The sequence below is a fragment of the Panthera onca genome, chromosome D2, assembly GCF_046562875.1.
Source record: "Panthera onca isolate mPanOnc1 chromosome D2, mPanOnc1 haplotype 2, whole genome shotgun sequence".
Taxonomy (NCBI): Eukaryota; Metazoa; Chordata; class Mammalia; order Carnivora; family Felidae; genus Panthera; species Panthera onca.
The window spans coordinates 74,757,035-74,770,262 of NC_138349.1; the positions used below are offsets into that span (position 1 = coordinate 74,757,035).

Genomic DNA, 13,228 nt, shown 5'->3' on the forward strand with positions numbered 1-13,228 from the left:
AAGGTGACGGTCGTGCTGCGATGTGAGGACGAGGGCACGTCATCCCTGCGGTGTCCTTCCTGAAACCCCAGACGCCTCAGTCCATGAGAAGACGCTAGACAAACCCAAATTATGAGACATTTACAAAATACCTGACCAGTACTCCTCAAAAGTGTCAAGGTCAGGAAAGACAAGGAAAGATGGAGACCCCATCACAGATCACAAGACACTAAGGAGACTTGAAACCCTAAAGCGATGTAGCGTCCTGGAGTGGCTCCTGGGACAGAAAAGAGACGTCAGTGGGCAAGTAACAAATCTGAATATAGGTCAGATTTGTAGTCTGCAGTTAGTGAACGGCACCGTTATCAAAGTTAATTTCCTAGTTTGGATAAATGTCCACAGTTGGAGAAGATTCTACTACAGGCATCTGGGTGAAGGGCATATGGAAACTGTGTACTTTCTTTGTAACTTTTCTGCAAAACAAAAATTATTTTAATAAACCCACAGAAGGAAACATATATACTGGTAACAGATTCTGAAATTTAGATATTATTAAAAAGGACCCAGACATGACTGAAGTTCATTGCTGGATGGTGATAAATAGTCACCATTAAATACTGAGGTAATTGCAGTATCAAACAAGAGAGAGATCAGAACAAGAGAGAGAGAAAATCAGCCTTCTTGGGCTCCATTCTCACTCTTGGTGATGATGTGCAAGAAAAATTCACGGTCTTTGGGTGGAGAGAGTGGGGAGGGGCAGAGAGAGAGGAAGGAGGGCGGGGCAGAGAGAGAGAATCCTAAGCAGGCTCCGTGCTGCCAGTGCAGAGCCCAATGCGGGGCCTCAAACTCAAGAACTGTGAGATCACGACCTGAGCCGAAATCAAGAGTCACATGCTTAACCAACTGAGCCACCCAGGCACCCCAGAATACTGTGAACTCTGTGACCAGAAGTAGTATATGAAAAATTTCCCAGAACTTCCTGTGAATGATAATGGCCTGTTATCTGAGTATTACGCATTCAGGAGGGGAGCTGGCTCAACATCCTGCCGAGCAGGTTCCCTCCCTGGGAATAAGGCGACAAAAAAGCAGCAAACAGAGGCTCAGGACTCCTCTCCCGTGCAGGACCTTGGCCTCCACCCCACTGTGCTTCCCGAGGACGTTCGGGGGTGGTTTTCACAGATAAGAGCCGCTGTCATTCTGCCTTAGTCCCATCACTGTCCACATTTCCGACAATGCTAGCCCCTAGGAAAGAAATAAATCTTAAGACACGTTGTTTTATTTCCCAATTGCTTAAAATATTTTATTAAAAACAATGCAATTTAGCTAAAAATATTTATTAAAGGGGACGATATATAGTAATGTATTTAAGGCACATGAAGAAGTTTTGGCATTAAGTTGCAAGAAAAGGAATACAAATTATCCCAGTAAATTTCAGACGCTATTACATTAGCACACGTAGTTTTTAGAAAACGTTTCAAGAGCACCAGTAATCCATCCCCGATAAGGCACGAGCTTCATGACTCGGTGTCCCCATGCTTGAGCAGCTGCTGTCTGGTATACTCCCAGATCAGCAGCGCCCCACTCACGTGGACGTTGAGTGAGCGGATAATACCCTGCTGAGGGATTTCCACGCAAACATCCAGCTGCTGGATCAGGTTTGCTGGAATTCCTTCACGCTCGTTTCTGATGAAGAAAAATGAGAGAAGAAAGGTTAGTTTTTGTGTAAGACACTAATTTTTTCTTAGCGGTCATGAACGTCAGCACAGAGCCAGATTAACAAAACGAAGTCTGTGGCCCCGGGCAACAACACGGACATTTTAGGGTTGATCTCTGTTCACCTGACCATCCCAAACAGGTGACAGAAAACAAAAACCAGGGGTCTTTCCATAAGCAGGACACGTGAGAAGTCCTGATGTGGGTATAACATCAGGAGTCTCGGTGAATCCTAAGATTTCCGAAGCATTTTCCAGACTGACTGCAACGCATCTTCTTACCCCAACAGGAGCAGAGACCGCTCAGGAAAGCTGTACTGGGTTAGGTCTACACTTCTGGCGGTTTGTTCCACACCGATGACGGTGTAACCTTCCGCTTTCTTCTGTTGCAGAAAATCGATTAGCTGAGGTGGTCTTACCTTAAAGTGAGTTTTAAAACAGAAGAGTAGTAAATTATTCATTTATAGCCTTGTCTGGAGTAAAATCAATTTCATAAAAGTTTTTTTGAAACTCTTAAGTCTTTTTACAAGGAAAAGGAATTATACGCCATAAAAAAGAATTCTCCCCAGCATCATATATATTTATAAAAGTATTCCTAAGAGTGAGTTGCAACTCACAGGACATATGTTACTGAAAAGAATTCTATGTTATTGAGGATCTCTAAAAATACCACAATGTGAAAGATAATTTGGACTAGGAGAACAGAGGGGGCTGTATATTAAGTTTATTTTAAGCTGTTGAAGGCCGGACAACTGTAAAATACTCCAAAAGGATGGACCCCTGAAGATAGAGGGCTATGAAAGATTTTAGTGAAGAAACATTTTAATAATAAGTTACTTTCTACCCACCTCCACTAAAGGAAGCCACTGCTCGGCCGAAACACTCAGGCACTGAAACTGCTTGTCTCGGGTGCACTGCAGGCTGCCTACTGTGAGCGCCGAGGCCCCGAACACCTCACAGGTGCGGCACAGTCCTGCAGAACGGGCTGCATTACTGTTTCGCACGGTGCCGCGCTCACTGTGGCCCACATATCCCTCCAAAGCTCCCAAGGACGGTTAAATGTGGAAAAGACAGGCAAAGTGGCATGGGACTGACTGTAGGTTTTCAGGATCCAGAGATTTTAAGCAACCCCCCTGGAAAACTAATTTTACCTCCTAAATTAGTTGGCTTATCGATGAGTGAGGCCACTACAATCAGTCTGCTAATCGACTTTCCAAGTTTGGCAACACGATCCTGAAACACGAGCTCCAGATCTAAATCTGGAACGTTATTTTTCCACGGGATAATCTTCTTCTGAACATCAGTCCACTCTGACTGGTCATCTGCTTCACCTGAGTTAGAACCTGGGAGGGAAAAAGAAAATAATCCCGTATCTAAAAATCTATTTATTTAAATACACACTTTCTTTTTAAGAGTTTAAAATGATAGTTTAGGATGAGATTCATTAACTAAAGAACTTTACTTGGATTGGGACACAACTGCCATTTTCAATAGTAATTTTAAATGTTCCAATTCAACTCTAACAACCAATACTACATTTCATGAAAATTTAAGATGCACTGTTGTTTACGTTTTAGCATATGCAAACTTAGGAAGCATATTAGTATCCACAGGGTCTCATAGTTTGGTAAGATTTTCACATTTTTTCTTAGAGGTCCATAAAATAATGGTGTATCTTAAAAACAACAGAGTATTAGTATGGAATTTTCTGTAGAAATAGTGTATTCCTGAAAACAAATAGTCTTTATCTTAAATTATTGGACAAGTACTTGGGCGAACTTTTCTAAAACAAAGGATATTCTCCGAAGCGATGCACCGAGTACACAGAATGTTGTTGACCTCTCTCATGCAGTGTTGTGAGCTGTAGTGCAGGACTGAGACTATCCTTCCAGGCTCTTCCTCAACTGCTCCACTCAAAAGTGTTCACTGAACCATCAAGGAGCACTTAGCTCACGGGGATGGAAGAGACACACAAATACTAGAACACGGTACGACAGTGAGGGTAGGTAATGTCTGCTGGGGGAGGGAGGGAGGCGCAGAGACCCAGGAAGACTCAAGGGAAATAAGAGTTTGCAAACAGAGAGGGGGAAGGGCAGCACTGACTGTGGGGACGGCGTGTGCATGGGCACAGGACGTGGAACGAAGATGACGGGCAGTGGCAGGACTTTGGTATAAGCTCACAGCCTGCCAGGATGGAACGAGGTGGCTCAGACCATGCGAAGAGCATGAAAAGCATGTAGACAATGATAAAGAATTTACAGGTGGGAGCCATTAGAGGCTGTTAAGAAGGGGGAGAACAGTACTGGTTTTGTGTTTTAGGAAAAACCCCTCATAAAAGTGAGGTGGAAGATCAGCTGGAGCCTTTGTACCAATCCAGGCAAAGACAGAGACAGTCTAAATTAAGGCAAGAGCAGAAGCAGCCAGATCTGGGAGGCAGAATTACCACGATTCAGTAACAGATCAATGTGGCTGGCACGAGGGAAAAGAATGACCTCTGTGATGATCCAGTGACACCCGTAATAGAAAGCGTTTATAGAGGAGGCAAGATTGGGCAAAGGGGGAAATCCAATTTGTGTATGCTGAGTTTAAAGAGTTTATGGTGTATCTGGGTGTAAATGTCCAGCAGGCTCAGGAAAGAGGCCACAGAGAGATACAGATTAGAAGTTCTGCTAACTGGCAGTGGTTCTGCATTGTGGAAATTAATAAAAATGTTCAGGGAGAACGTGCAGAATAAGGAGACCAGACCCATGAAAACATTCAGGGGATACGAACACCTAGTCCTGCCACAAATACCGCACTGTGATACCCTTCTCCTTACCACACACCAAACAAAACAGACACAGACCTCCTCAGCCTTTTTCCAACCAAACAACACCTGATTTCTCAGCTCCGCTCTGTGGCCCAGCTCAAAACAGCTGCCCACATACGTCGTCCTTGTCTCTCCTCTGTCTCTATTCACCCTGCCCTGGCGGGGCCGTCCCCACTACACGGATGAACTAGCTTTTGTTGCCATCTTTTGCCCCCAAATCTCCCTGACTGATGTCCTGCTTTGGGAAAGCCCTTCCTCCAGATCTCTGCTCGACATGCTCTCCCTTCACATGGGTCTCTGCTCATTGTCAACTCCTGAGAAACGTCTCCTTGATCCTCTGTCACTATCTCTATCTGCTCTGCTCTCATGGTACTGTTTTCATAGGAACGTAAGCTCCTCGAGGGCAGGGACTTGGTCTATGTCTAGCACACAGGAGGCAATCGCTAAATCTCTGTTGAAGGAATAAACTTAAGGTGGTAGGTCGAAAAATGTATTCACGAACCATCTAGATAAAAAAATTCTCCAGACATAGTGACTTAAAATCTAAGGGTGGCCCCCCAGTATCTGTACTTTAACAGGCTATCCAAGGGATTCTTGAAAACATTAGCATTTTAGAGAAGTACAGATCTAAGGGACAAAGAGGGGAGCTCCTGAAGGGGCTCAAAGAGTCAGACTGAGGAGGAAAATCATAGCAAGACGCTAGCAAATACATGCCCCATAAAGGGCAGTCCTTAGACTTTGTGGAGGAGGCGAAAAGACCACTTCTGATTTTCTGAAAGAAGCTTCAGTGGTCGTGGGTCAGGGAGGGCCAGAGCAAGCAGCGGCACTGTGACAAGTGTGGGGACTGTGGACCGTGGCTCCAGTCACTCAGATCAGCTGTGGTTTAAGAAGAGGTGGCATTGGTCCTTGGATGGGAGGAAGAGGAGGAGATGAGCAATGAAGGAAATGAGAAAAAGGCCCAGGGAAGCAGTAAGTGTAACAGAAAGTTGGGAAGACAGGAGAAAGAAGGCCGAACAAACGGGTGAGGTCCAACCAGTCCCCACAAGGGACTAGAATCAAGGGCTCTGCTTTACTCCTAAATGGGCCAAGAAGTGAGATTTCATAATTTGGCCCTTTCTAAAATCTATACTTTTACAGGAATATATATAATGGGAGAGTGATAAACAGTAATAATATTTCAAAAAAAAAGAAAAGCTACTAGCTTGATATAATAACGCAATCAGGCTCTCTTGGCTTTTTAGAGCAAAGCTAACAAATTAAAATTGCTAGTTAGTTATACCACGTTTTTTCAGTCTTTTCTCTAAGCCATCAGGCAGAGTTCACTTCAGTGAAAAGTGGTCTTATCAACTATGTGTTCTCAGTAACTGAACTGAGTAAGCTGAACCAAGTCAACAAGGGGAGGGAAAAATAAAATTTTTTTTTACCTATGTCCTGCTGAGCCCAGTCACCTGGTTTCCGTTCACAAAGCTGAGTTGGAGAAAGATACCACTGAAATCCTGAGTCTAAAGGAATGTCCGTGAATCTGGTAAATTTACCAATGGCAATCCATTCATCTTCAACAAGGCCTGAGAGGCGTGGAAGGATGTAAAATATGGTCTGAAAAGAGAATGGTAAAATCTCAAATTTTTTTCCTTCAAAAATAACAAAGGAATACATGGTAACATGTCTACAATACAACTTTTACTTACTCTTACTGATGTATTCTCCCAAACTACCACAACGATCCTATTATGTACTTTCATGTACGTTTTCTCTTGTAGCAACACTCTCGACATATTTCTCATCTACTCTAAAGAATCAGGGGATTCATTTAGGAAAGCCTTGAGGGCAGGCACATCTTCCACCCTGGTACTTCTGTGTAATAAACCACTCTGTGCTTGATAAAAGCAAAAAGGGTTCGGTAGGATTGAGCAATACTCATGGTGGCAACATTTAGATAAGTGCTATTTATTGATAACCGAACACCTCCATAAGCGGTCAAAGTCAAGCTCTCTTGATGCCAAATCTTTACTCTTGTTACCACGAGACAAATTTGGAATCTAAACTTTGCATTGGCCGTAGATTGGCTGTGACGTTAGGCAAACCACTTAGGCTTTCTTGGCTTCAACTTCCTCATTTGTAAAATGAGGATAAAATCAGGTTCAAATGGCACATCGAGGTGTCTATAAACTGCACGTTATGACACCACTGAACATGGTAATTATTTAGTCATTACATAAACTATCCCCCTTTCCTTTCTTTACCTACGAAAAGAAACAGAACCAGAGAATCATCAAAGGAGAAAAGGCACACACAAAACAGAAGCACGAGTAACAGGCAATGTAAAAATGAAATGACGAACACCTAACAACGCGAAGCCTTCATGCTGGCCCTACTTGTACGAATTTAAACTGGCGTGAGGACCGCCCCACGGTGTCCACGGAGTAGAAACCAAGTACAGTCCAAATGCAGAAAGAGGCGGAATTTGTGAGCCGCTGTGTTATTTACACGTACAAGTACAGCTCCTATCGTTCACGGGGTACAGAATACACAGAAAGGAGGCGGTGAGGAGTCGGACAGGGAGGAAGGAAAGAGGGAAGAGGGACTTACTCCTGCTGCAGAACTGAATAGAGAGTGCTGACTTAACACTAGAGAGCTAGTAAGAGTCCTTCAGAAAGATGTCAAACAAAGCATTCTGGGCACTAAAGAACACAGAACAGAGCATGTTAACATAATTGAAAAATCCTACATTTTTTGCGACGAAGCAACAGAAGCGCACATTAATATTCTGGAGCGAATATCTCACAATATAAAGATTAATATTCTTTTAAAGGCCAGCTTATTAGTAACCGATCCCCCCAACTGCATATGCACAGCAGCTCAAGTTACTGTGGAAAAACCCTAGGTCACCTGTTTTAAATTCAAAGGCAGAACACTGGAGAAAGTGACACGATTGTATTACACACATTTTAATAATCTGTATATTAAGTTCACTCACATGCTAATTGTAATAAACGTGTTTTATGATTCTTAAAATTAAGTGAACACCTTTGGATACAACGAATGCAGGGGTGTGTGTGTGCTAGTCACCCAGCATCGGGAAAATGCGAGTGGCAAAGGGACAGATCTTTTTGCTTTCACAAACAGCTTCATCACAGCAAAATCTCACCTGCACAAACGTTCTCACCCATCTCCTTTTAATGTCAGAACAGATTTCTGTTTAGAGTTAAATATTCCCCCTTCCAGTGTTTACAAGCCTGAGAAATAGAAAGTGACGGTGACTCGCCAATGTTCACTGCCTATGAGCGAAATGCGAGCGAGAGTCATCTACACAAAGTGGCAAAGTTAAACTTAGGACTTTACGCCATGAGGGTGATGCTGTAAGGGGGAAAAATTCACCTCACCCTCCAAGAACTGTGGCAGAAAGGGAGCGCCAGGATTAAAGACCCGGTAGGGAATTTACAAACGACACTCTCCACTCACCTCCAGACAATAATCCTTAAGCGGGTGAAATGTTTCAAAAAAGAAATGCTCTTGGATGCGTTGCCAGTTCTTCTTGGCATTCCTAAGGAGTAAAGATACGGTGTGAGGTCCAGACAAGTGAGAGAACTCTGGTGGGGGGCGGGGAGGGGGAATCAATCAGATAATCCTAGGGAGTGCAGAGGTTAGAATGCGAGGAAAATCTTGGGAATTTTATCCTAAGATTTATACACCCCCTGCCTACCTCCCAGATCAACGTACGTCACACAAACTGACACTGAATTTGACATTTTGAAATGAAAGTCAAAGAAATGACTGTTTCACAGGCCCACAACAATGACTCAACAGGACCCGAAGCCAGGTCTCCGCGCTTAAAAATACAGGGATCACTCCCATAGATGGTGCAGAGGCCTGCGCTCCATCAACGCTGATGGGATGCGGAAATGGCTGTCCGTTGGCAGTGACGGGGAGCCCTCACAGGAGCAGCCTGTGACATGTAGCACTTACGTGCTCGGGACAAAAGAGCTCTAAAAGGGAACCGTGTGAGAAACCTGTCCTTAAAGAGGACAGTCCCCAAGTCCCCACCTGGCAGTAAGCGCTTTTTCTACCGCGAAGATTCACAACGCATGCCAAACCACCGGAGCTCCTAAACCACACAGACAGAATAGGGAAGGTTTTAAAGTCTTAACACATCTGCCACATTTTCAAAGGCAAAGGGGTAGGGATAGAACTCATAACCCAGCTGGTGGCAGGTTGCAGTGTGAATTCGTGATCAACAGCCCATAAGCCAAGTAGGTTCGAGGCTCCCACGCTGGCCTGGCCGGTGTGCCTTCCTTACCCCTCAGACCCTCACCCCGCCACCTGCTCTGACAGCCGAGCCTCCGGGCACTGCGGGGAGAGGAGAGAGTTCTCACATCCCGCACCTCCTCCCACCTGCCAGCTTGGCTCCCCACCCCAGGAGTCTCCTAGACCCGGGCCCCTGAACTGTCCCCTCCCGGCTCCTCTAGCCTGGTCAAAGGGCTCCGTGTCTTATCTTAAAAAAAGAACCGTACTGAAGCGCCATCAGGTGGGGCTGGAGAGCTAGCCTGAGGCCCACCACATAAGGGGACACCCATGCACAAGGGGATTCCTTTGGGGGGCAGGGGGCCGGGACGGGGGGGAAGGAGACGGTCTTGCCTTTATCTGACACCTTTCTGCACTGTTCAGCTTCCTAACCACAAATCCTTATTTAAAAACAACTAAGTGGGGCACCTGGGTGGGTCGGTTAAGCGTCCAATTTCGGCTCGGGTCATGATCTCACAGCTGGTGAGTTCGAGCCCGTCATCTGGCTCTGTGCTGACAGCTTAGAGCCAGAGCCTGCTTGCTTCCGATTCTGTGTCTCCCTCTCTCTCTGCCCCTCCCCTGCTTGCACTCTCTGTCTCTCTCAAAAATAAATAAACATTAAATTTTTTTTTAATAAAAAAAACTGATGTTACCAAAGATAAAATACAAGCCCTCCTTGACACCACATCCTCTACAGCTGTTCTATGACAGTTCACAGAAGAGTTTTGGGAGAGAATTATCCCCTCAACATGGCTGTGTTTTTACCTTCTTCATTGTCTTTTAAAGACATGATGTATTTTAAATATGCCAGTGAAGAAACTAAGCTAATAGGCAGCAATGAGCCCATCACCGGATTTAACATAATATATTGTCCTAACCACTCCTAATCCACTTTAATTTGGTTTCTGCCCCACCAATAAGGCTACTGAAATGGCTCCCCCTAAATCCAGCGGGTGCTTTTAGGCTCTCATTTAACTTACCTCAAACCTGTCCATTTCTCTACCCCCCAGTAACCTAACACATGACTTCCTCCCATTCTTCTTTTTTTTTTCTTCTAGTTTATTTATTGTGGGAGAGAGAGAGAGAGAGAGAGAGAACATGAGCAGGAAAGGCGCAAAGAGAGGGAGAGAGAGAATCCCAAGCAGGCTCCGCACTGTCAGCGCAGAGCCCGACATGGGGCTCAATCCCACGGCCCTGGGATCTTGACCTGGGCCCGAATCAAGAGTCAGACACTTAACCGACGGAGCCACCCAGGTGCCTCTCCTCCCATTCTCTCCTGCAGTCCCCTGATCTGTTCTTCACACTTTAAAAAATGCAAAAGCAAACCCAGTGATGTCATTCCTGAGTTTAAATAATTCACTCAACAGAAGCCCAACCGGCCTGGCCTCTGCCCCTCGCTTCCTGCATGCACTGCTCTTGGGTAGACCAGCCCTGTTCAGGGCTCTGAGTGCACCATGCACACCAGCACACCAGCTTCGGGGCCGCCCAGACATCACTGTCCTCCATTCCTCCATAATGGAAACATCATGTGACTTAGAAAGGCCTCCCCTCACCCACCCAGCCTGGAGAGGCCGCATTTTCTCATCACGATCCTTCCTTTTCCACTGGGGTACCTGCCATGATTTAATTTATTATTTGTATGAGTGTTTACTTGATGTCCCATCCACCTGACTGGGAGCCACACGGAGATGAGAACTGTGTCCACCTGTCCTGCTACTGATGCCCCACAACTCAGCCTGCATTGGTCACAGAACCGATTCTGCCATGTATCAGAAGAGCAGAGATGGTCCGATGCCCAGGGTTCCTTATTCTTATTGGTTAAATCTCCTACCTGGTACGAGGATTTTAAAAAGAATTAAGTTACTTTGTAGAAGAGTGTTTTACTGCTTAAGAAAGAAGCCGACCCAACTGTTTTTAGAAATCAAAACACAGCTGCCCAGGAACTCTGACCAAGATCAACCACCAACCCAAACATCCCAAGAGCAAATGATAAAGCCCTGGTTTCATCATAGAGAAAACCGTAAATGGACAAATGCCTATCCGCACGTAAAATGTATTCATTTCCCTCAAACTTCCTCCCGCTAGGGGAAGGTGGTGTGCTCCCACCCACCCACCGAGGGGAAAAGAGACCTGCAGGACTGCCCGAGAAAGAGGAGGGATTCCAGCTGCCACAACATACCTGGAAAGGTAGGAACTCTAAGCACTGCTTGGTCAGCTACTAATTTTAATGATCAGTCTTTGTCGTGACCAGAATTTCTATACAACGAACTGTGTACAATGTGTCAGAGGTGACCGGCGCCTTCCTTTGCACTTTTGTCCCTCACCTGTGAACCTTCCCTGTGTCCCCAACCTAATTCTCTCTTCTGGTTTTTCCCTGTTGTGTCTCACGCAATTACATTTTAGTAGTATTTGTATTTGCTGAATTGAGTGTCTTCCTCCTGAGACGCCAAAAGCTCCCTCACCCACTCAATCACCTAAATGCCTCTTTTCAACCAATGTATGGGAAGTAAAAGCAGGCAGAAGGGCTATCGGGTACTTTGCGGCCGCAGGAGTACCTCAGTCCTGGCCCCACACAAAGCTTCGTAAGGACTCAGTCTTATTTACACCATCTGTTAGCTTGATGGTCAAACAAAGACCCCCCCCCCATATGTTACTGGTTTTCCAAACACTATTTCATGTGCTTAACATGCTGCCTCAAACCTTTATCTGTCTGTTTATAAGAATTTGTGACTATTTTTGAGCTTCTGAAAGAAACTTTTTATGTATTGACTGATATTGCCTGGGTCTCTGGGAGTTATAAAAATCCTGGCGTTCTTGGATAGTAATAATCAATGATACTCAATGATAATGAGGAAACAATAAAACAACAACACTCTCTTAGAGCCGGGGAAACAAGTTCAGATACCAGGAGACAGGATACTCGAGCCTGCCTTTGTGAGCTGAATTGAACAGGGCTGGGTGTGGGAGAAGCGGCCTGTATAGAATACTGAGCTGGGTGGCCCCCCTCCCCCATCCTGTGCCAGTGGCATTTTATCTGTTCGATACTGAGCCTCTGTTCAGGATTTTGTTTGGGAAATAGAGACACTCGCTTAAAAAAAGGAAAAGAGAAAAGCTTCCATCTTTAATTAGTACACCTGGGCAGTTGGGAGCACGTCTTTAAAGCCAGATCATTCTGCTTCCCAGCGCTTCTTTGACAACAGAGGATGGGGACATTCAGCTCTACTGAAAAGGAATATCTAAAGGTATGTAAAACATTACTGTAAAATAAAGGATCAAGGATAAGAAAACAACAACGACAAAAAAGGTTGAGATGGAGCTGACCACAATGAGAAGTGTGACGAAACGAGGCATCCCATAGTGCTCTGCCCACGCCTCACCTTATCCGAGCTCCGATATCCACACACGGAGTGATGACAGGCTAACGGGACAGAGGCACCTCCTCGTCCCCTCTGCTCTACTGGAAGTAAAGTGAAGGGGAGGGGGTCTGCTTACCCTGCTCCAGGCATGTTTTCCACTTGACTAAGACTGGACTCAATAACAGAAGTCAAAGCGTCAAATTCTTCAACGTGCCATGTCTTACACATGCTCCAGATTTTCTTAAGGGCCACTAACGCGTACAGGCGGATACTAAAATTGTGACTGAAGCACCACTGCAGGACGATGATAAAGGCTTGCTTCAGAATTGGTTTCTGAAAAGAAAGGGCAAAGATTCTTCAAATGTAAACCCGGGCCCTTGACTGTAGAACCACAAAGCAGACAGAAGATGATCTGATTTTGCCGGTTCTGCATTAGCGGGGCTCCTCAGACACACCCAGAATGCTGGGGTTCGGGTCTCCTCGAGGGAGAATTTCCTCACAGCTCCAGGTTCCGCTTACAACGCGGCTGCGGTACATCCTCCCCGCACTCCAGCACCTGCGGTACCATGGACAGCACCTCCACGCCAACCCTTACTTTCCCACAATACATCCTCCCCACACTCCAGCACCTGCGGTACCATGGACAGCACCTCCACGCCAACCCTTGCTTTCCCACAATGTGTGAACGACAGCCCCCATCACGTATAACCTTTCCCTGGGCTGGAAAAGTCAGAATGTTCTCTAAGAGCCCCACTTCCGGTGCACGCCAAAGTGCTTCTGGAGCAAGGCATCTCACACAATGTTCTTTTCCTCCTCGTCTTTGATGTGAATGACTGTTTCCCCAATGGTACTGTTGGACTCATGTGGCACTGAGTGGTGGCAGGAAAATTAAAAGGTGGGGAGAAATGTAACAAAGCAGTTTAAACTTCCCTGTAGTCTTTTCCTGTGAATTCACAGACTGTTCTATCTTCACAGCCTGCAGACTTCATGCAATGCCAGTCCCTGATTTCCAAAACCACACAGTTCCACAGATATCGAAAGGCCACAGAAGCGACGTAGATTAACGTGGAAACCAGATGGACTGAAACTTT

The 13,228-nt window shown here is 45.5% G+C and overlaps 1 protein-coding gene across 2 annotated transcripts in view; it reads right to left on the reverse strand.

Moving 5' to 3' along the window:
• Nucleotides 1-514: 514 nt before the first annotated feature.
• TARBP1 (tRNA guanosine 2 -O-methyltransferase TARBP1) overlaps nt 515-13,228 on the reverse strand; it is a 90,277-nt gene continuing 77,563 nt past the window's right edge. Inside the window, exons 24-30 of one of the 2 annotated variants that reach the window (XM_060642845.3) lie at nt 12,274-12,470; nt 7,963-8,044; nt 5,925-6,096; nt 2,843-3,034; nt 2,540-2,664; nt 1,974-2,110; nt 515-1,662 (exon numbers count right to left, since the gene is read on the reverse strand). In XM_060642845.3, the coding sequence (XP_060498828.3) occupies nt 1,494-1,662; nt 1,974-2,110; nt 2,540-2,664; nt 2,843-3,034; nt 5,925-6,096; nt 7,963-8,044; nt 12,274-12,470 (1,074 nt within the window). In that variant the 3' untranslated portion in view covers nt 515-1,493. The remainder of the gene's footprint in view (nt 1,663-1,973; nt 2,111-2,539; nt 2,665-2,842; nt 3,035-5,924; nt 6,097-7,962; nt 8,045-12,273; nt 12,471-13,228) is intronic. The other variant, XM_060642848.3, reaches the window with a different exon arrangement.